Source organism: Oncorhynchus clarkii, chromosome 25 (genome assembly GCF_045791955.1).
Source record: "Oncorhynchus clarkii lewisi isolate Uvic-CL-2024 chromosome 25, UVic_Ocla_1.0, whole genome shotgun sequence".
NCBI classification, from domain to species: Eukaryota; Metazoa; Chordata; class Actinopteri; order Salmoniformes; family Salmonidae; genus Oncorhynchus; species Oncorhynchus clarkii.
In genome coordinates, this window is record NC_092171.1 from 10,882,013 (window position 1) to 10,905,170 (window position 23,158).

Sequence of the window (23,158 nt, forward strand, 5' to 3'; positions counted from 1 at the left end):
AAAGTCCTGCGACCGAGCATCATCATCAGACTACGGAAGTGACAGCTTTGCTATCTGTCATTTATATTAGCACGCTCCTTGCATTTCGCTCATTCCCATACCCTCTCGCGTCTTTGCGTTTCCCTGAGTATAACTAGTTGTAACTATGGCGAAGGTGGATACCTCCTCTAGCAGACCCTATCACATTGTTATTTTTGGTGCTTCGGGTTTCACCGGGCAGTTTGTGGTTGAAGAGGTGGCCAGGACCGTATCGGAGGGGCCGAATGGGACGCTGAAATGGGCTGTGGCTGGGAGAAGCAGACAGAAACTGGACAAAGTTCTAGAGCAGGCCGCCGGAACCCTTGGTACGTATCAATCAAATGTATTTATAAAGCCCTTTTTACATCAGCAGATGTCACAAAGTGCTATGCAGAGACTCTGCCTAAAACCCCAAACAGCAAGCAATGCAGATGTAGAAGCACGTTGGCTAGGAAACACTTCCTAGAAAGGCAGGAACCTAAGAAGAAACATAGAGAGGAACCAGGCTCTGAGGGGTGGCCAGTCTTCTTCTGGCAGGGCTGGGTGTAGATTATAAGAGTACATGGCCATTTAAGGCCAGATTGTTCTTCAAAGTGTTCAAACGTTCATAGATGACCAGCAGGGTCAAATAATAATCACAGTGGTTGTAGTGGGTGCAACAGGGCAGTACCTCAGGAGTAAATGTAATTTGGCTTTTCATAGCCGAGCATTCAGAGGTCAAGATAGCAGGTGCAGTAGAGAGTGGAAAACAGCAGGTCTGGGACAAGGTAGCATGTCCAGTGAACATGTCAGGGTTCCCTAGCCGCAGGCAGAACAGTTGAAACTGAAGCAGCAGCATGACCAGGTGGACTGGGGACAGCCAGGAGTCATCAGGCCAGGTAGTCCTGAGGCATGATCCTAGGGCTCTGGTCCTCTGGGAGGGGAGGGAGAAAGAATTAGAGGGAGCATACTTAAATTCACACAGGACACCAGATAAGACAGGATAATTCCACAATATATAACAGACTGACCCTAGCCCCCCTGCACATAGACTATTGCAGCATAGATACTGGAGACTGAGACGGGTGTGTCGGGGGACACTGTGGCCCTGTCCGACGATACCCCCGGACAGGGCCAACCAAGCAGGATATAACCCCACCCACTTTGCCAAAGCACAGCCCTCACACCACTGGAGGGATATCAACTGACCACCAATTTACTACCCTGAGACAAGGCTGAGTATAGCCCACGAAGATCTCCTCCTCCGCCCGAGGGGTGGGGGAAGCAAAACCGGAAAAGAAAGGTCACGTCTGTGACTCAACCCACTTAAGTGACGCACCCCTCCTAGGGACGGCATGGAAGAGCACTAGTAAGACAGTGACTCAGCCCCTGTAATAGGGTCAGAGGCAGATAATCCCAGTGGAGAGAAGGGAGCCAGCCAGACAGAGACAGCAAGGGCAGTTCGTCGTTCCTGTGCCTTGCCGTTCACCTTCGCACCCCTGGGCCAGACCACACTCAATCATAGGACCTATTGAAGAGATGAGTTTTCAGTAAGGACTTAAGAGACTGAGTCTGCGTCTCTCACAAGGATAGGCAGACCATTCCATAGGAATTGAGCTCTATAGGAGAAAGCCCTTCCTCCAGCTGTTTGCTTAGAGATTCTAGGGACAATAAGGTCAGTGTCGGTGTTGTATCAGTTATCATACAACCAAGTGTTTTGACCAAGGATCTTCTGCACTTGCATTGCGCTTACTGCCATAGGCTTGCAGAAAAAAAGAAGTATACATCTCAATTGCACAGACATAAGGAATGTCTGTCAATAGTAGTTGTTGTGGTAGCTGGGAATATGTTGTCAGACCAGATATCTCACACTCTACAAAGTTGCAGCACTCAATACATTCAGTATTCATTTTAAATTGGAGAGTGGTTTGCTTGCCAGAAAAGGGATAGCCTAGGTTCTGCTGGGGTTGGCATCCGGGAGAATGGAGCTGTGCTTTGTTCCTTCTGCCCTCCTGGGATAGCCCTCACCAACAGCTGTTTGAACATGCCCCTGCAGCGCAATAGCCTCTATACAAACCCATCCCCTGGCCTCTCAATGGTTACCCTGCCCAACAGTGACAGTCTACATGCCCCCCATCACATGGCCAGGTTGACATTTCAGACACAATTGTCATGGGTTAGGCGATATCTTCTAAATATAATACATTTGCAGGTATGTTAGAGAGCTTGTTTGGGATATGCAAGAGACACGAAGTGTACTTTGTCATGTGTGTACAATATGACTTATTTGATAGCCATTCATCCTTCTATGGCCCATGTTTTGCCTCCATCATTGAGGTTTCAATAGGGCAGTGTTTTCCTATCTGTTATGGCTACGGCACAGAGTTCAACGTGTGCCTAACTTACAACAGTCCATGTTTAGTCATGAGCTACAGGGGGTAATGTGCCATGTGCATTATAACATGTTAACTTATTCAGGAGGCTGATGCAAAGCACTGTGGGGCCGGGACGATGGCAGTATCGCTATTCTCATTGGTGTCGTGGCAAGGAAACAAGACTCAAAGCGGAATATAACTTCTTTAGGAATGTTGGAAAGCAACATTATCTTGTAATACAGTATTTTACATACAGCAGGTTTTTAAAGGACAAAGGAGTTTGGTCTGCTTCGTGTTCTCATTTCTGCCATGGAAAAAATATTGCGATATAGGCATTGTCCCGGCCCGACAAAGCAGCACAGAAAAGAGAACAAACGGTGTCTTGTTGATGCTCCCCAAATGTACTTTATTGAACCAGAATACAAATATAGCAGCTTTTAGTACTTTTATCTTTTATCTGATCTACATTTGAAGGCAACAGTGACATGGAGGCTTGGGGAACACGGATAGCAATGTCTGTTTCCCCCCCAAGCTAAAGGATAGGCTATGTGCACACAGATCACACACACACACACATACAGAATTCAGTTCAGGGGTCTGACAAACTTTTTGGTCACTGGGCTTTTTAAACCAGGTTGTTCATGTATCATCATAGTTAGTTAAAGTTTCAAGTTGTATTAGTCGTATGTACGGGATACACATAGTATACACCGTCCAACGACATTCTGACTGGCCGGTTCCTTCCTGACAATGCAGAAACAGTAAGAAATTATACAAGATAAGAATAGGAACATGAAGTAAATGGCTCATTAGAATAGAATAAACATTTTAGCATAAGTATTGTTAGGTTCTTATTTTTCAGAGTAAATATCTCACGGACACGGGAGAAGCTTTAACCAAGTTGAATTCTTCCCAAAGGTTCTGTACAGCTGTTTTCAGACACCCAAAACATTTCTCTCCATCACAGTTGCATACATCCTACTTAAGACACACCTTCTCTCCAATCCTTACATCTTATGAAGAAAGAGGGTAACAGGGATACCAAACCCTTATTACTCCCTTAAGGGAATCTGTCCTCACCTCCTGACCTCAGCCCCGCCTTCATCTAATCCACAGATGTCCACCTGTCTCCCCTGTATCAACACGGTGCTCTGCTCCCGTCCCCCAACACATTCCACAGCTATCTGTCTTTCTACAGAGGCCCGGTCTCTTTCTCCTTTGATTCTATGCCTCTTTCCTATAATTTATTTAATATCTCAATGCTCAAAATGTCGAATCCAACAGTATAATACAGGAAGCCACAATTAATTTTTATTTGCATGTTTTGGGGAAGCATTTAGCAATCAATCATAAGAGTCTGGTAGCAGCAATTGTATGTGTGCATGTGTGAGTGAGTGCTTGTGTGCTAAGGTGTGGAGTCAGAGCAGGTGCTCAGTCCAGTGAACGTGTTCAGCAGTCTGATGGCTTGTAGATAGTAACTGTCTCTGAGCCTGTTGGTATCAGACCTCATGCTCTGATACAGTCTGCCTGACGGTAAGGGAGTGAACAGCTTGTGGCTGGGGTGTGTGGGGTCCTTGATGATGCTGCAGGCCTTCTGCAGGCACTGTTCCCAGTAGATGTCCTGGATGGATGGGAGCACGTTCCCAGTGATGTACTGGGCCATCTTCACCACCCGCTGGAGGGCCTTGCGGTCGGAGCTTTTCCCGTACCAGGCCATGACGCAACCGGTCAGGACGGTGTCGATGGTGCAGTGGTAGTATTTGGAGAGGACCCGGGGTGGCAATGCTGAATTTCTTCAGCCGCCTTAAGAAGTAGAGACGCTGTTGCGCCCACTGGTGGTGGTGTTGGTCCTTGACAAGTCCTCAGTGATTTAGTTAAACACATAATGAGGTGTGGTGTATTGGTAAGTAGTTGTTCATAATATAAAGGTGAAATGACTGAGTCCTCTGCTATGTTATTAGGTAAGCCGGAGCTGAGGACTGCAGTGGAGGTCATCGTGGCTGATGTGGGAGAGCCTGACTCTCTGGCTGCCATGTGCAAACAGGCTGTCATTGTTCTCAACTGTGTGGGGCCAGTAAGTACTAACTGTAGAGATGCAACACACACACACATTTTAAATACTGTAGACACACACACTGTGTAAGCACTGCAAAGACACAATGAGTCTGTCATAAGTAAGCAGTATTTCAGTGCTGCCTCTATCGTTGTGTTCGTATGTAAGACTGTCTTGATATCAGACCTGATCACCACTCTGCTCTCCTGTTGTGCCATGGGGCTGCAGATAGTGGCCTGATAGCAGTAAGGCCATAACCTCACAGATTGTGAAACACCTGCAATGATGATGATGGCTATCACCAGTGCACCTTGTACACATACACATACACACACACATCCATTACAGTGAAGGACACTCTACTGGTGTGTACTAGATATAGCTATCTACCATTGCCTCCCCCACCTCTTCTTCTGTGGGGTTTATGGGGTTGGTATCCAATGTTATGGTATCCAATGTTACGCCATTTACTGTACTGGAGCGCCCTTTGCCTCCCATGTACAGTGGGGCAAAAGTATTTAGTCAGCCACCAATTGTGCAAGTTCTCCCACTTAAAAAGATAAGAGAGGCCTGTAATTTTCATCATAGGTACACTTCAACTATGACAGACAAAATGAGTAAAAAAATCCAGAAAATCATATTGTTGGATTTTTAATGAATTTATTTGCAAATTATGGTGGAAAATAAACTTTTGTTATTGACCAAATACTTATCTCAATACTTTGTTATATACCCTTTGTTGGCAATGACAGAGGTCAAACGTTTTCTGTAAGTCTTCACAAGGTTTTCACACACTGTTGCTGGTATTTTGGCCCATTCCTCCATGCAGATCTCCTCTAGAGCAGTGATGTTTTGGGGCTGTTGCTGGGCAACACGGACTTTCAACTCCCTCCAAAGATTTTCTACGGGGTTGAGATCTGGAGACTGGCTAGGCCACTCCAGGACCTTGAAATGCTTCTTACGAAGCCACTCCTCCGTTGCCCGGGCGGTGTGTTTGGGATCATTGTCATGCTGAAAGACCCAGCCAGGTTTCATTTTCAATGCCCTTGCTGATGGAAGGATGTTTTCACTCAAAATCTCACGATACATGGCCCCATTCATTCTTTCCTTTACACGGATCAGTCGTCCTGGTCCCTTTGCAGAAAAACAGCCCCAAAGCATGATGTTTCCACCCCCATGCTTCACAGTAGGTATGGTGTTCTTTGGATGCAACTCAGCATTCTTTGTCCTCCAAACACGACGAGTTGAGTTTTTACCAAAAAGTTATATTTTGGTTTCATCTGACCATATGACATTCTCCCAATCTTCTTCTGGATCTTCCAAATGCTCTCTAGCAAACTTCAGACCGGCCTGGACATGTACTGGCTTAAGCAGGGGGACACGTCTGGCACTGCAGGATTTGAGTCCCTGGCGGCGTAGTGTGTTACTGATGGTAGGCTTTGTTACTTTGGTCCCAGCTCTCTGCAGGTCATTCACTAGGTTCTGGGATTTTTGCTCACCGTCTTGTGATCATTTTGACCCCACGGGGTGAGATCTTGCGTGGAGCCCCAGATCGAGGGAGATTATCAGTGGTCTTGTATGTCTTCCATTTCCTAATAATTGCTCCCACAGTTGATTTCTTCAAACAAAGCTGCTTACCTATTGCAGATTGAGTCTTCCCAGCCTGTTGCAGGTCTACAATTTTGTTTATGGTGTCCTTTGACAGCTCTTTGGTCTTGGCCATAGTGGAGTTTGGAGTGTGACTGTTTGAGGATGTGGACAGGTGTCTTTTATACTGATAACAAGTTCAAACAGGTGCCATTAATACAGGTAACGAGTGGAGGACAGAGGAGCCTCTTAAAGAAGTTGTTACAGGTCTGTGAGAGCCAGAAATCTTGCTTGTTTGTTCCCAGGCCGTCATTGAAAATAAGAATTTGTTCTTAACTGACTTGCCTGGTTAAATAAAGGTAAAATAAAAAAAATAAAAATAAATAAAAGGTAACCAAATACTTATTTTCCACCGTAATTTGCAAATAAATTCATTAAAAATCCTACAATGTGATTTTCTGGATTTTCTTTTCTCATTTTGTCTGTCATAGTTGAAGTGTACCTATGATGAAAATTACAGGCCTCTCTCATGTTTTTAAGTGGGAGAACTTGCACAATTGGAGGCTGACTAAATACTTTTTTGCCCCACTGTATATACTGGAGTCATGGCTTAATATTAGAAGTATAAGGAGGGTTTCCTGCATATGCAGGAATGCCCTGAATTGCGGGCTGCAGTTGCATCCTCTCTCTGTCGACTCCTTACCTTCTCCAAACACTTTCAACTGTCTCCTGGTGTGTGTTCAGGAGAGTACAATGTCATGTCTGAAGTGTAAAACTACTGACAACAATTCATGCCTTCTGGGAATGCTACAAAATTCTAAAGTTATGGGCAAAGTTGGAAAGATGATTGTCAGAGCTATTGTAATGTAAATATACTTTTAATTTGTCTATTTCAAGACATGGCACATGAGGGTGCAGTGAGATATCCTATGGGTTAGACAATACTCTTCTCGTAGATGTATCTTTCAAAAAATGTATACCCAAACTGGAAATCAGCCAATCCTCCGTCTTTCACACAATGGAAAGGTCAAATCCTTTATTGTCTAAAAAATGTTAGCCCGTGGGCGACGGCGAGAAACCAAATCATGCAGTTTGAGGCCATGTGACAAAGTTATATGAAGGCGATGGTGGTGCGGGCTTGAGAGGATGTGATGTTTTATGATGTAGTCGTTTGTATGTGTATGTTTTGTGTCGTTTATAAATAAATAAAATAAAGAGGGTGCGACGTTAGACAACGTTTCTATAGAAATGTATTGTTCAGAGCGGACAGGTCTCAATCCCAAATGGACCCCTGGACCCTATGCACAGACCTGAGAGGATTTCACAGGGCAATCAATATGGTAATAGCTCCACCTTTCCCTCTGATCGACTAGGTGAAAGTTTCACCATATTCATTATATCAGAGGTTTTCAAAATATGGCATGACTCCCCAGAGGGGCACCAGAGTTTCAAGGTAGGTGTGAAAGGAGAGCCAAAACAAACTGTATTCGGGTCACACTAGATTAGTCAGTCTGCGGTGGAGGTCATCGTGGCTGATGTGGAAGAGCCTGACTCTGTCTGCCATGTGCAAACAGGCTGTCATTGTTCTCAACTGTGTGGAGCCAGTAAGTACTGACTGTAGAGCCCTCCACGGGCATGCATTTTAAACCCGAGCCCTGCCCATGCCTGTGACATTCAGGCCCTACCCTACCTAGGCCCGATTGCTTCTTCCCAATTTAAAGCCCTGCCTGAAGTCAGAAATAACTTCCTTCTTTAGTAAATCCATTAGCTGCTCCTCTGTCAGTCACTCGCTCCCTGCTACAGGCATCTCGCTCTGCATGCACTATGCTCATGGCGCTAGCTAGTTAGCACACGTATCCATAGCAACAGCTCCTCTTGACTGCCCTGCTCAATAGCTGCTTTTTAAGTAAACCCCTGCAGTCAACTTGTGCAATAGCATTTTCCTTCACAGAAAACACATTCTGCAGAAAATAGCTTCATTTTCATCAGATGACAAAGTGCAAAGCTATTTAGCTGGCAGCCACACAGGTAAATTAGCTTACAATGAAAAAGCTAAGTATTTTTTGAAAAACAATACATGGACATCATATTTCTAATGCTTAGCATAGAAACAATGTAGCCAGCTACATTTCCTATTGTTTTGCTTAAAGATGCAATATGCAGAAACCACTCAGCCATTTCCTGGTTGCTAAAATTCTAGTAGTTTGCCTAATTTCAGATTGTGACAAAAAAAAGCAATCATTGTGTAGAGAATCATTGTACCATCTAAACAGCTGTGAAATATATTTCCCATAACCAAATGTTGTATTTTAAGCTGGTGTACAAAACTGAATGTAAAAGACCCAAAGCTAAACTTAAGAACGGGCAGCATAGAAATAGCTCACATAGAACAGATCTACCGTTTCTTAGACTTGCTTCCAATGAGGATGCCAGATTTATTTTTAAACTCACTTTTTTTAATGTGAATTTGGTCAGGTCGCCTAAAAATGTACATATTGTAGCTTTTTAAAGTTGATCTTGCATTTTACCAGAAAAAAGGTAGGCTGGCTCCCTCTACAAAAGTCGGGAGTGCTGTCTGTTTATAAACTCAGCAAAAAAAGAAACGTCCTCTCACTGTCAACTGTGTTTATTTTCAGCAAACATAACATGTTGTAAATATTTGTATGAACATAAAATTCAACAACTGAGACATAAACTGAACAAGTTCCACAGACTTGAATGTTTCCCTGAACAAAGGGTGGGTCAAAATCAAAAATAACAGTCAGTATCTGGTGTGGCCACTAGCTGCATTAAGTACTGCAGTGCATCTCCTTCTCATGGACTGCACCAGATTTGCCAGTTCTTGCTGTGAGATGTTACCCCACTCTTCCACCAAGGCACCTGCAAGTTCCTGGGCATTTCTGGGGGGGAATGGCCCTAGCCCTCCGATCCAACAGGTCCCAGATGTGCTCAATGGGATTGAGATCCGGGCTCTTCACTGGCCATGGCAGAACACTGACATTCCTGTCTTGCAGGAAATCACGCACAGAACGAGCAGTATGGCTGGTGCATTGTCATGCTGGAGGGTCATGTCAGGATGAGCCTGCAGGAAGGGTACCACATGAGGGAGGAGGATGTTTTCCCTGTAACCCACAGCATTGAGATTGCCTGTAATGACAACAAGCTCAGTCCGATGATGCTGCAACACACCGCCCCAGACCATGACGGACCCTCCACCTCCAAATCGAACCCACTCCAGAGTACAGTGTAACGCTGATTCCTTCAACGATAAACGCGAATCCGACCATCATCCCTGGTGAGACAACCGCGACTACCCAGTGAAGAGCACTTTTTGCCAGTCCTGTCTGGTCCAGCGACGGTGGGTTTGTGCCCATAGGCAACGTCGTTGCCGGTGATGTCTGGTGAGGACCTGCCTTACAACAGGCATGTAAGCCCTCAGTCCAGCCTCTCTCAGCCTATTGAGGACAGTCTGAGCACTGATGGATGGATTGTACGTTCCTGGTGTAACTTAGGTGGCAGTTGCCATCCTGTACCTGTCCCGCAGGTGTGATGTTCGGATGTACCGATCCTGTGCAGGTGTCGTTACACGTGGTCTGCCACTGCAAGGGCGATCAGCTGTCCGTCCTGTCTCCCTGTAGTGCTGTCTTAGGCGTCTCACAGTACGGACATTGCAATTTATGGCCCTGGCCACATCTGCAGTCCTCATGCCTCTTTGCAGCATGCCTAAAGCACATTCACGCAGATGAGCAGGGACCCTGGGCATCTTTCTTTGGTGTTTTTCAGAGTCAGTAGAAAGGCCTCTTTAGTGTCCTAAGTTTTCATAACTGTGACCTTAATTGCCTACCGTCTGTAAGCTGTTAGTGTCTTAATGACCGTTCCACAGGTGCATGTTTATTAATTGTTTATGGTTCATTAAACAAACATGGGAAACAGAGTTTAAACCATTTACAATGAAGATCTGTGAAGTTATTAGGATTTTTACAAATTATCCTTGGAAGACAGGGTCCTGAAAAAGGGATTTTTATTTTTTTAGATTTTTTTTTTGCTGAGTTTAGAATGCCTGTTCATGATATCTCATCTGAGTGGAGAAGTGCAACTTAAGCACACAATTAGTCTGATGAAGAGCAGAAATTACAACAGAAAGCATTTTAGATATGTTGCTGCGTTTTGTAAAATCATTTCTTAAAAATGTATTTACTATAGTAGTTCATCTTAAGTGGCTGAAATTAATAAGGTGATGGTGCATCATATTGTGTTAGCTTTCTGCCGTGTTTAGGAAGTCAAAGCCCTTTGGATGAGTTATCTGTACAGCTGTTATCTTTTGATTTCCTTTTTTTCTCCTCTTCGTTCTTTGCCTGTCTGCTCCTCCCCCATCTTTTCTGAGCAGAGCAGGCAGGCCCGTTGCCCTAGCGACTCCAGGCTCCACACAGACGCAGCATGTACACATGCTGCTCCAGAGCCATTACTGTTTTTCCTTCAGACAAAAGCATGTGTCAACTTTGTTCATTTGCTCAATTTCTCTAGTTCACATTCGCTTGTAAATATCCAAACTCGCCAGAAATGACATTCTGTAGCACCTAGTTGTACATGTATAACTTTATGAGCTGGATTGCCTGTCTATGCAATTAGTTTTTTTTGTTGTTCTCGTTCACATATTTAGCTAGCAGCCTCCATGGAAATTTGCTATTACTTGTGCTATCTTTGTTAGCGTTCTGGTAATGGATGCCCGAAGGGCTTTTTTGGGCGTTTTTTTTTTTGGGCACCCCCTTGTGTACTAAGCCAGTAATACCGTAAATCCCGGGATGAGAGAAGGACGATATGGTAATCTGGATACTGCCCAACCCTAGAGAGCAGTGAACTGTTAAATAGTTTTCGTCACTAAACTCCGACAAAACTCAAGGAACATTTTTATTTTCTGTGAAATAATCTCTCCTGTCTTATATTTGACGAGGTTGAAGCAGATATGACTGTTTTTATATATTTAATTTGAACTTTATTTGCCTTGGCAAGTCAGTTATTAAGAACAAATTCTTACTTACAATGACGGCCTTCCGGGGAACAGGGGCAGAACGACAGATTTTTACGTTGTCAGCTCGGGTATTCGATCCAACAACCTTTCGGTTACTGGCCCAATGCTTTAAACATTAGGCTACCTGCCGACGCACTGTGCAAATGGCTCGGCTTCAAAATGTTAGTGATCAATTTAATGATACCCGAGCCCTACCAGTACGTTAGTTATTGACGAAAAAACGCCGGGCTTGGGTTGGGTAGCAGAGCTGACTGTGGAGATGCAATACACTACAGCAGTCACACACACCCACAGACATCTGGTAAATACTGTAGACATACACACTGTGTAAGCACTGCAAAGACACAATGAGTCTCATAAGTAAGCAGTATTTCAGTGCTGCCTCTACCGTTGTGTTCGTATGTAAGACTGTCTTGATATCAGACCTGATCACCACTCTGCTCTCCTGTTGTGCCATGGGGCTGCAGATAGTGGCCTGATATCAGTAAGACCATAACCTCACAGCTTGTGAAACACCTGCAATGATGATGATGGCTATCACCAGTGCACCTTGTGTACACACACACACACACACACAGCCACACAGCCATTACAGGGCTGTCAGGTGTGACTGGGTGTGGTAGAATCCCTGTCATTGTGATACACAGCTTCACCACAGAACTCTGCGTGAAGTGCAAAGTGTCTATTCCCATCTTCAACAGTAGGGGGCACTGTTGTCATGTCTGATCATCACCTCAGCCTCTCTTTTTTGCGACTTTCTCAAATCATCAGTAGCCTATAGTGGCACCATGCAGCCCATGTATGTTTTGATTTCTAAGGCATTCTAAGGTGTGTATTATTCACAACTGAAGTTTCCAAATAACTCTAAACCTAGCATATTAGACCTGTTTCAAATGGTCACTTACACTCAACATGCTCACTCGCCCGGAATGGGAAAAATATCATTCATATTTTATTCAGCAAAGTTCAATTATCCTCTTCTTACTTTAAAATCCTGTAATATAAAATAATGCCACGAGACTTAAAAGCGTATCTTGTCAGCTTAATCAACAAGCCTTCCAGCCTATGGCATGGAGAATAGCCAGATAACAGAGTAGGCCAACTCACATTTTCTTCATATCCAAATGTTTCTTTAGACATGACTAAAATCAATAATGGATTTACTGTGATGTTGCGTTTTTATATTTTTGTATAAACACCAATTTCAAAAGATTTTGCTGAGTTACAGTTCATATAAGGAAATAAGTCCATTTAAATAAATATATTATGCCCTAATCTATGGTGCAGCCATGGGTGGGTTGGTAGACTCACCCACTGTAGAGTCAGGCCAGGCAATCAGAAATCGTTTTTCTCAACAAAAGGGCTTCAATACAGAACAGAAATAATCCTCAGCACCCCCCTTCCCCCTCCTAAAATGATCCCGCAGGTGAAGAAGTCGAATTTGGAGGACCTGGTAACACATGGTCTGAGGTTGTGAGTCCGGTTGGACGTACGGCTAAATTCTCTAAAACGATGCTGGAGGCAGCTTATGTTAGAGAAATGAACATTCAATTCTCTGGCAACAGCTTTGGTGGACAATTGAATGCTGCCTCAACTTGAGACATCTGTGGCATTGTGTTGCGTGAAAAAACGCCACATTTTTAGTGGCCTTTTATTGGGCCCAGCACAAGGTGCACCTGTGTAATGATCATGTTTCTTGATATTCCACACCTGTCAGGTGGATGGATTATCTTGACAAAGGATAAAATACTCACCCACAGGGATGTAAACAAATTTGTGCACAAAATTTAAGAGGAATAAGCTTTTTGTGTATATGGAACATTTCTGGGATCTTTTATTTCAGCACTTTAAATGTTGTATTCATATTTTTGGTCAGTGTAAATTAAAGTATTACTTTTTTAAAATGTAGATGTTCCAAAGGCGTACATCAATGGCTTGTATGCCTGGAGATGTTAAACTTGTTCATGTTAATTAATGGTCAATTACCATGAGACTGGCAGTCTCTTGCATGACGATAACCGGCTGACAGAATGTCATGACCGCCACAGCCCTAGGTGCGCCTCCCCGGGGGGCACCAGAGCGTTTCAGGGGAGGTTTGAAAGGAAAGCCGAACCGAGAACTGTATTCGGTTCACGCTAGATTAGCCAGTCCAGAGAAAAGCGATAGCTGTGAGTGCAACACACAGTGGCATGGTCCAGCAGTGACCAGACATTATGACATGAAGTCATAATGACTTCTAAAGGCCTTCATACAAAATGTATAAATAAATGATATTGGAGTAGAAATTATACTGTAGTGACACAAGCGCCTTGGTGAAGGGATTTTGTTTATATGTGTTTGTGTGTAGTACAGGTTCTGGGGCGAGCCTGTGGTAAAGGCATGCGTGGAAAATGGGGCACACTGCATTGACATATGTGGAGAACCCCAGGTAAGAGGACAACATAACACACTCACAAGGCATCAAGCCCTAATTGACCCTGATCCCTACACTACATCACTCCTGTAGAGCTGACAGGACTTGATAGTTGGAAGCAATATCTCACACACACCACTTGGTGTAATGGGAGGCCTGCTGGATGCCATGCTGTTCTGTATTACTTGTCTGTGTAGTTCCTAGAGAGTATGCAGTTGAACTACGACAGTCAGGCAGCTGATAAAGGAGTGTACATTGTGGGGGCTTGTGGCTTCGACTCCATACCTGCAGACATGGGAGTCCTCTACACCAGGGACCAGTTCAAAGGTGTGTATGTGTGTTCTCTCCCTGAGGGTTTTTATACAAATATTTTAGCTTTAATATTGCAGATAGATGGTAGCTTCCATCAATGTAATTATATGCATAATTTCCAATCCCCCATATATATGTTTTTTGTATACAGGACCAGTCAAAGGTTTGGACACCTACTCATTCCAGGGTTTTTCTTTGTTTTACTATTGTCTACATTGTAGAATAATAGTGACGACATCAAAACTACGAAATAACACATAAGGAATCATGTAGCAACCAAAAAAGTGTGAAACAAATATCAATATATTTCAGATTCTTCAAAGTAGCCACCCTTTGCCTTGATGGCAGCTTTGCACACCCTTGGCATTGTCTCAACCAGCTTCATGAGGTAGTCACCTGGAATGCATTTCAATTAACAGGTGTGCCTTGTTAAAAGTTAATTTGTGAAATGTCTTTCCTTAATGCGTTTGAGCTAATCAGTTGTGTTGTGACAAGGTAGGGGTGGTAAACAGAAGTAGCCCTATTTGGTAAAAGACGAAGTCCATATTGTGGCATGAACAGCTCAAATAAGCAAAGAGAAACAACAGTCCATCATTACTTTAAGACATGAAGGTCAGTCAATCTGGAAAATTTGAAAGTTTCTTCAAGTGCGGTCGCAAAAACCATCAAGAGCTATGATGAAACTGGCTCTCATGAGGACCTGCCACAGGAAAGGAAGACACAGAGTTACCTCTGCTGCAGAGGATTAGTTCATTGAGTTACCAGCTTTAGAAATTGCAGCCCAAATAAATGCTTCAGAGTTCAAGTAACAGACACATCTCAACATCAACTGTTCAGATGAGACTGCATGAACCAGGCCTTTGTGGTTGATTTGCTGCAAAGAAACCACTACTAAAGGACACCAATAAGAAGAAGCAACTTACTTGGGCCAAGAAACACGAGCAATGGACATTAGACCAGTAGAAATCCATCCAATTGTTAGATTTTTGGTTCCAACCACCGTGTCTTTGTGAGACGCAGAGTAGGTGAACGGATGATCTCTGCATGTGTGGTTCCCACTGTGAAGCATGGAGGTGGTGGTGTGGGGGTGCTTTGCTGGTGACACTCTGTGATTTATTTAGAATTCAAGGGACACTTAACCACCATGGCTACCACAGCATTTTGCAGCGATACGCCATCCCATCTGGTTTGCACTGAGTGGGACCATCATTTGTTTTTCTGAAGGATAATGACCCAAAACCCACCTCCAGGCTGTGTAAGGGCTATTTTACAGAGGAGAGTGATGGAGTGCTGCATCGGATGACCTGGTCTCCACAATCACCTGACCTCAACCAAATTGAGATGATTTGGGATGAGTTGGACCACAGAGTGAAGGAAAAACAGCCGAAAAGTACTCTGCATATGTGGTAACTCCTTCAAGACTGTTGGAAAAGTATTCCTCATGAAGCTGGTTGAGAGAATGCCAGTGTGCAAAACTGTCAAGGCAAAAGATCTAAAAAAAAAAACAATATATTTGATTTTGTTTCTTTTTTTGGTTACTACATGATTCCATATGTGCTATTTCATGGTTTTGATTTCTTCACTATTATTCTACAATGTAGAAAATAGTAAAAATAAAAACCCTTGAATGAGTAGGTTTGCAAACTTTTGACTGTGTGTGTGTGTGTGTGTGTGTGTGTGTGTGTGTGTGTATATAGATATATCTATACACACACACAGTTGAAGTCGGAAGTTTACATACACTTAGGTTGGAGTCAATAAAACTCGTTTTTCAACCACTCCACAAATTTCTTGTTAACAAACTATAGTTTTGGCAAGTCGGTTAGGACATCTACTTTGCATGTCACAAGTCATTTTTCCAACAATTGTTTACAGACAGATTATTTCACTTATAGTTCACTGTATCACATTTCCAGTGGGTCAGAAGTTTACATACACTAAGTTGTGTAATGGCTTTAGAAGCTTCTGATAGGCTAATTGACATAATTTGAGTCAGAGGTGTATTTCAAGGCCTACCTTCAAACGCCGTGCCTCTTTGCTTGACATCATGGGAAAATCAAAAGAAATCAGCCAAGACCTCAGAAATCAAAATTGTAGACCTCCACAAGTCTGGTTCATCCTTGGGAGCAATTTACAAACGCCTGAAGGTACCACGTTTATCTGTACAAACGATAGTATGCAAATATAAACACCATTGGACCACGCAGCCGTCTTACCGCTCAGGAAGGAGCCGCGTTCTGTCTCCTAGAGATTAAAGTACTTTGGTGTGAAAAGTGCAAATCAATCCCAGAACAACAGCAAAGGACCTTGTGAAGATGCTGGAGGAAACGGGTACAAAAGTTTCTATATCCACAGTAAACGAGTCCTACATCGACATAACCTGAAAGGCCGCTCAGCAAGGAAGAAGCCACTGCTCCAAAACAGGCATAAAGCCAGACTATGGTTTGCAACTGCATGTGGATGGAGCGAGACATGATGTTCCAGATGTGCTCAATTGGATTCAGGTCTGGGGAACGGGCGGGCCAGTCCATAGCATCAATGTCTTCCTCTTGCAGGAACTGCTGACACACTCCAGCCACATGAGGTCCAGCATTGTCTTGCATTAGGAGGAACCCAGGGCCAACCGCACCAGCATATGGTCTCACAAGGGGTCTGAGGATCTCATCTTGGTACCTAATGGCAGTCAGGCTACCTCTGGCGAGCACATGGAGTGCTGTGCGCCCCCCCCCCCCCCCGCCCCCCAAAGAAATGCCACCCCACACCATGACTGACCCACCGCCAAACCGGTCATGCTGGAGGATGTTGCAGGCAGCAGAACGTTCTCCACGGCATCTCCAGACTCTGTCACGTGCTCAGTGTGAACCTGCTTTCATCTGTGAAGAGCACAGGGCGCCAGTGGCGAATTTGCCAATCTTGGTGTTCTCTGGCAAATGCCAAACGTCCTGCACCGTGTTGGGCTGTAATCACAACCCCCACCTGTGGACGTCGGTTTCTGACCGTTTGAGCAGACACATGCACATTTGTGGCCTGCTGGAGGTCATTTTGCACGGCTCTGGCAGTGCTCCTCCTGCTCCTCCTTGCACAAAGGCGGAGGTAGCGGTCCTGCTGCTAGGTTGTTGCCCTCCTATGGCTTCTTCCACGTCTCCTGATGTACTGGCCTGTCTCCTGGTAGCGCCTCCATGCTCTGGACACTACGCTGACAGACACAGCAAACCTTCTTGCCACAGCTCGCATTGATGTGTCATCCTGGATGAGCTGCACTACCTGAGCCACTTGTGTGGGTTGTAGACTCCATCTCATGCTACCACTAGAGTGAAAGCACTGCCAGCATTCAAAAGTGACCAAAACATCAGCCAGGAAGCATAGGAACTGAGAAGTGGTCTGTGGTCCCCACCTGCAGAACCACTCCTTTATTGGGGGCGTCTTGCTAATTGTTGTCTATTCCATTTGCACAACAGCATGTGAAATGTATTGTCAATCAGTGTTGCTTCCTAAGTGGACAGTTTGATTTCACAGAAGTGTGATTGACTTGTAGTTACATTGTGCTAATACCAAGTTTACATGCACCTTTTACATACAGTTTTTCACAATTCTTGACATTTTAATCCTAGTAAAAATTCCCTGTCTTTGGTCAGTTCGATCACCACTTTATTTTAAGAATATGAAATGTCAGAATAATAGTAGAGTGATTTATTTCAGCTTTCACATTCCCAGTTGGTCAGAAGTTTAAATACACTCAATTAGTATTTGGTAGCATTGCCTTTAAATTGTTTAACTTGGGTCAAACGTTTTTAGGTAGCCTTCCACAATCTTCCCACACTAAGTTGGGTGAATTTTGGCCCACTCCTCCTGACAGAGCTGGTGTAACTGAGTCAGGTTTGTAGGCCTCCTTGCTCGCACATGATTTTTCAGTTCTGCCCACAAATGTTCTATGGGATTGAAGTTAGGGCTTTGTGATGGCTACTCCAATACCTTGACTTTGTTGTCCTTAAGCCATTTTGCCACAACTTTGGAAGTATGCTTGGGGTCATTGTACATTTGGAAGACCCATTTGCGACCAAGCTTTAACTTTCTGACTGTTGTCTTGAGATGTTGCTTCACTATATCCATGTAATTTTCCATCCCATGATGCCATCTATTTTGAGAAGTGCACCAGCCCCTCCTGCAGCAAAGCACCCCCACAACATAATGCTGCCACCCCCGTGCTTCACGGTTGGGATGGTGTTCTTTGGCTTGCAAGCCTCCCACCTTTGGTTGCAAGAATTTTGCATAATTTAAATTGAAAAATTCAATGTTTTGAATCTGCCGTCATTTTGCGTGCCTGTTCATAAACCATGTGCCATGGAATCGGTACATTGCAAATCTCTTCACAACTATTTTACAATCTATACATCTCCCTGAGGTTAGTTTACTTCAGCTGTTTATGTATGTTTGTGCTCTCCTTTGGGTGTGTGTTTGTCACAGTTGTGTTTTTCTCTTATCACAGGGACACTCACAGCTCTAGAGAGCTTCCTGACAGCCAGCACAGGACCTGAGGTAAGACTCCATTACCCATAAACCCACACACTGCCCTAGCCTCATTTGTCCTGTCAACAGTAAATCATTGTAATCCCTGCCTCATCCTTGTAAGAATCTGTTTTTAAAAGTTTGTTGGTACTTCATGCTCTCTCTGTCTCCGTTTCAGGGTGGTTCTCTCAATGACGGGACATGGAAGTCGGCCATCTATGGTTTAGCTGACAGCGGGAAGCTGCGGAGCCTCAGGAAGAAGTTTGGACACAAACCTCTCCCTGTGGTGGGCTCAAAGATCAAACGCAGGTACAGGGAGCTGTGTGTGTTTGCGCTTGCACGTGTGTTTATTTGATATTAACTTTACATTGTGTGTGTGTGTAGGAGTGCCCTGTTCTACAGCAATGAGGTTCAGCAGTATGTAGTTCCGTTCATGGGAACCGACCCCTCGGTGGTGAAGAGAACTCAACGCTTTCTGCTGGAGGAACACCAGGAAACACCTGTAGGTCTCTTTCACACACACACACACACACACACACACACACACACACACACACACACACACACACACAGAGCGAGAGAGCAGTGTGTGTTCTTGTGCAATTTTGCACAGTGCAATTTTAGTGGGATGTGGCTCTGTCTAAACTTGAGAAATAGAATATGGCCTAATAAATCTTGGGTGTGTGTGTGTGCATCACAGCTAGGGCATGGGGTGATGACTTGTATGTATTTAATGTAATAGTGTTGGATCCAAACGTTATTACAAGGGATAATTGAGTACATTTAGTTGATGTAAACCTTATTTATGTTAAAACGTCTTTAGGATCGGACCCTTTGTTTCAATTTCCGTCTAAAATGACTCCCAAGTCTAACTGCCTGCAGTTCAGGACCTGAAGCAAGGACATGCATATTCTTGATACCATTTGAAAGGAAACACTTTGAAGTTTGTGGAAATGTGAAATGAATAATTGTGCCGAATTGGTCAATTGATACATCGTCAACTACAAAACTATAGAGAACATACAAAAAATGCTATTCTAATAAAATAATGTATGTTTACACACTCCCAGGAATGTCAAACATGATGGATCATTAGCTTCCCTACAGAAAATACACTAACTAACCTTCACATATCTAGATGGCCGGGCGGTGTGGTTGTGGAGCCAGAGACAGCAGTGGGGTCAAGCTGTAGACCCCAGTTCCTACATTTGAATATTCCAATATTATTTTTTCAAACAAAACTACACTTTATCTCTGGGACCCTCAGGATGACAAATCAGAGCAAGATTACTGAATGTAAGGACATTATTTACCTTCAGAGTTGAATATATCAAACCAGTTGCCGTAATAAATGTGTTGTTGTGCACTATCCTCAAACAATAGCATGGTATTATTTTTCTGTAATAGCTACTGTAAATTGGACAGTGCAGTTAGAGTAACAATTTAAGCTTTCTGCCCATGTAAGACATGTCTATGTCCTGGAACGTTGGCAGTTGTTTACAACGGCATTCAAGTCAAAGAAAGACACGCTCTGGTACGAATAACATCAGTATTTTTTTAAACCTCCCGCTTTGGGCTCTGTGTCATACATTTTAATCTTAGGTGTAAAATCCTCTGTTTAGGGGACCTGCGTGGTTCTGTAACCAGTTACGGCTGAGCGATAGCCCTGGTTCCCACAGACACGGTAGTATATTTTTTTTCACCTGTGTGACGTAGGATGTGAAATCTGAAACAACTTGAAGCTGGGATGTCCCTCCTACCATTTCATTCCCTTTTCCGACTCCAGCAACTCCTTGCTGAGCCCTGCGTCACAGCTACTGACAAAGCACATGCCTGCAATCCTTACATTGTAGCACAGCAGGGGAGAGTGGTTTCATCACTATAGCACATTGAGATCGATTTGTAGTCATTCATCTAAAATAATCCATAGATTTTAAACACTTTGTTTGTCATAGATGGACAAGATTATTATGAGATGAAATGCGAGTTCCTAACGAGTTCAGGAAGCCAAGCTACAGCTCTGTGACGTTCATAGCGATGGGGGCAGATGTTTTGATTGAGAAATCTTTCGAATATATGCACATTTTTTCTAACACTGAACATACAAGTATGTATTTCACAGTTATGAGGAAGGTTACATCTTATAGTTAGTGCTTTTATAATTTGATAATACTATATTTAGAATGCATGTCATTTCAAGCCTTATTCATACATTTTTGTTCAATAGGAAATACGTCATGTACAGTAAAATATTTGTACTGTGTACTTGAGCTTATGTTCAAGTGACTACACCTCAGCAATTTAACTATGTTTACCTGAAAGGTGAGATTTTAACCATTCATGGAGTATACAGCATTACTAGTTGTCTCAAATGATATAGTTACATTTAAGAGGATAATCTATGAGCAGAATGACTGTTTCACCTCAATTAGCCATGAATTCCCTAGGCTATGCCATGCCCAGGCCCCTTGCAATTCAAATTCTAGCTAATGAGCTTCAGCCCCCCTTTCTCGCTCACTCTCTCTGGGCAATCCGCAAATTTAGTGTGATGTGGCTCTCATGTCCAAACCCATTTGAGAAATGGACCTGTTTGGCCTTTTGTGTGACCCCAGGTCCAGTATGGTGCGTATGCAGGAGTAGGAGGTGTGGCCAACATTGTCAAGATGCTATTCGCTGGGATAATGTTCTGGTTCCTGGTCAAATTCAGCTTTGGACGAGACCTGTTGATTAAGGTGAACAAGGACACACACACACACACACACATGGATATATATACACACACACACACACAATGAAAATCTCAAACCTCTCTCACTACCTCTTTTTTTCCCCTCTTCTCTGTCTTTAGTATCCAGAGTTTTTCTCCTTTGGTTTCTTCTCCAAGGATGGACCGACAAGAAAGCAGGTACAGTTTTATGAATATCTCTTGTTTGCAAAATTGCCAGTGATTGGTGTGTTTGAGTGTCACTCAGATGGATGGTTGGTCCTTCTAGTCAGTGATTGGTGTGTTTCTGTGTCACTTAGATGGAGGGTTCGTCCTTCAAGTTTGCCTTCTACGGAGAAGGTTACACTGAGGGACAGGACCCCAGCCAGGGACGACCCAATGCTAAGATCCGCACACTAGTCCAAGGACCAGGTACTTGAACATACACAAACGCACTAGTCCAACCCCTCCTCCACGTAATTTGCCGCTGCTGGGGTTAACACAATGCTTCTCTCCCTGTTTCAGAGGTGGGCTACGTAGCCACGCCCATCGCCATGGTACAGGCCGCTATCACCATCCTGAACGAGCCCACAGCCCTCCCCAAGAAGTGAGTTCACGCACACAGGGTAGTGTTTGTGCGGCTATTGTATTACATCTGATGCATGTTATCTCAACCTCCTCTCTCTTTAGGGGAGGTGTGTACACCCCAGGAGCAACCTTTGCCAAAACTAAGTTGGTGGAGCGTCTCAACAAGCATGGCATCCAGTTCTCTGTCATCTAATGTGTGACCCCTGACCCCCATGTCATCAGCACTTATCACTAGATGGTCATGCTGCAAAGTGAAACTTGACTAGCGGCAACTTTGCAACATGGCCCAATAATGAAGACCTTCTGCTTGTCTGTGACTAGTTTTTAAAGAGACAGTTTCCTTGTCAAATAATGGTGCCCCCGCTTTAACTCGCCAACGGTTGTGCAGTTTGTCATGGCTCAGTAGATTAATGCCTGTGAGTGCCTGTTTCTCTCAAAAAAGCTTGACTGCATTATGATGCTTCTGTCCTTCCTCTGATCAATACTTTCCAAGCACTGTCTGAAACCTACCTTACTTCAAGAGGATCAGAAATTCCTCCTTTGAACGATTGTGTGCTGTAATCAAATATAGTTTAGCAGGATCTGTTTAAGGAATGATCAACAAAGTAGTGCTTGCTGCTTGTTAAATGGTTGTTTGGGTACTACATACACACAAAGCTGGGATGATCCTTCCCACAACTTTGCAGAGTCTTCTGTGATTCACTGAGCGTGTGTTGGACAGGTTCTGTTCTCCTAGGGCTGTAGGTCTTCTCTACTTGGCTGAATAAAACCCAACACTACTGAAATAAACTAGCCTTGTGTCTGATTCCTCACTTCCTCACTGACCAGTCAGTTTAGTTTCACAGAGGTCCCGGTCTGACAACTCTAAAGGGGGGATTAAATCCGTATTGCAGAAGATCTGCAATAAAAAATTACGGTAATTTCAGATTGAGCCGACGTGCAGCGTTTGCCGTGAATGCAGTCTCCGCAAACGCGGGAACATTGGCTTTATTTTGGCTCTACAGTTAATATTTGATGTAGTTGGCTCAGGACTATTTCAAGTGTTGAGGTATATTGAAATGTAAAGCAGTGTTGGACGTAGGTCCATTTAAATACTTGAATGTGCATACAGGATATTGGAAGGCTGGAAATGGTTAGAGTCTGGGAAAGAAGAGACCAGACGTCCAAATTGAAAATGGTTAACAATCTTTATTACAATCATCACCCTTCGGTTGTGCCATTCAGATTCAATCGGGTGATTACCGGCATAAAAGGGCCATTATGGCATACTGGTAAAACATGAGCCTATCATAATTAAAACAAAGATGGAAAGAAAACAGGCTAATACACCATTTATCATTACGGCATGAGAAATTAGCGAATGAACTTAAATGGGTGGTATAGCTTCAGTTCGGTGTGGTTTGAGGTAAACAGTCAAATGACTGGCTGGGACAGAGGGATACATCAATCAACTCTGGCTATAAGTGTGTCTGTCATTACACTTGTGTTAATTGCCTCCATCAAAGGGCGGGTGCACTGTTTTAGACACAGGAATAATTGTTTGGTTGACGAACATGCCCAGGTATAGCCTACTTAAGTGATTTGTTTGACAATC

The 23,158-nt window shown here is 43.7% G+C and overlaps 1 protein-coding gene across 1 annotated transcript; it reads left to right on the forward strand.

The window, feature by feature from the left end:
* Positions 1-22,353, forward strand: LOC139383458 (saccharopine dehydrogenase-like oxidoreductase). The gene is made up of 12 exons (XM_071128005.1): positions 1-344; positions 4,334-4,446; positions 13,389-13,469; positions 13,652-13,781; positions 18,253-18,302; positions 18,451-18,581; positions 18,657-18,774; positions 20,885-21,004; positions 21,121-21,177; positions 21,297-21,408; positions 21,502-21,583; positions 21,667-22,353. Exons 1-12 carry the CDS (start codon positions 146-148, stop codon positions 21,755-21,757), a joined length of 1,284 nt encoding a protein of 427 aa, XP_070984106.1. The 5' UTR covers positions 1-145; the 3' UTR covers positions 21,758-22,353.
* The last annotated feature ends 805 nt before the right edge of the window (positions 22,354-23,158 follow it).

Coding starts and splice junctions, on each gene's coding strand:
- LOC139383458 (XM_071128005.1), top strand. CDS start 146: ATGGCGAAGGTGGATACCTCCTCTAGCAGACCCTATCACATTGTTATT. Junction 4,447..13,388: donor TTCTCAACTGTGTGGGGCCA/GTAAGTACTAAC, acceptor GTTTGTGTGTAG/TACAGGTTCTGGGGCGAGCC. Junction 21,178..21,296: donor ATGGACCGACAAGAAAGCAG/GTACAGTTTTAT, acceptor TGTGTCACTTAG/ATGGAGGGTTCGTCCTTCAA.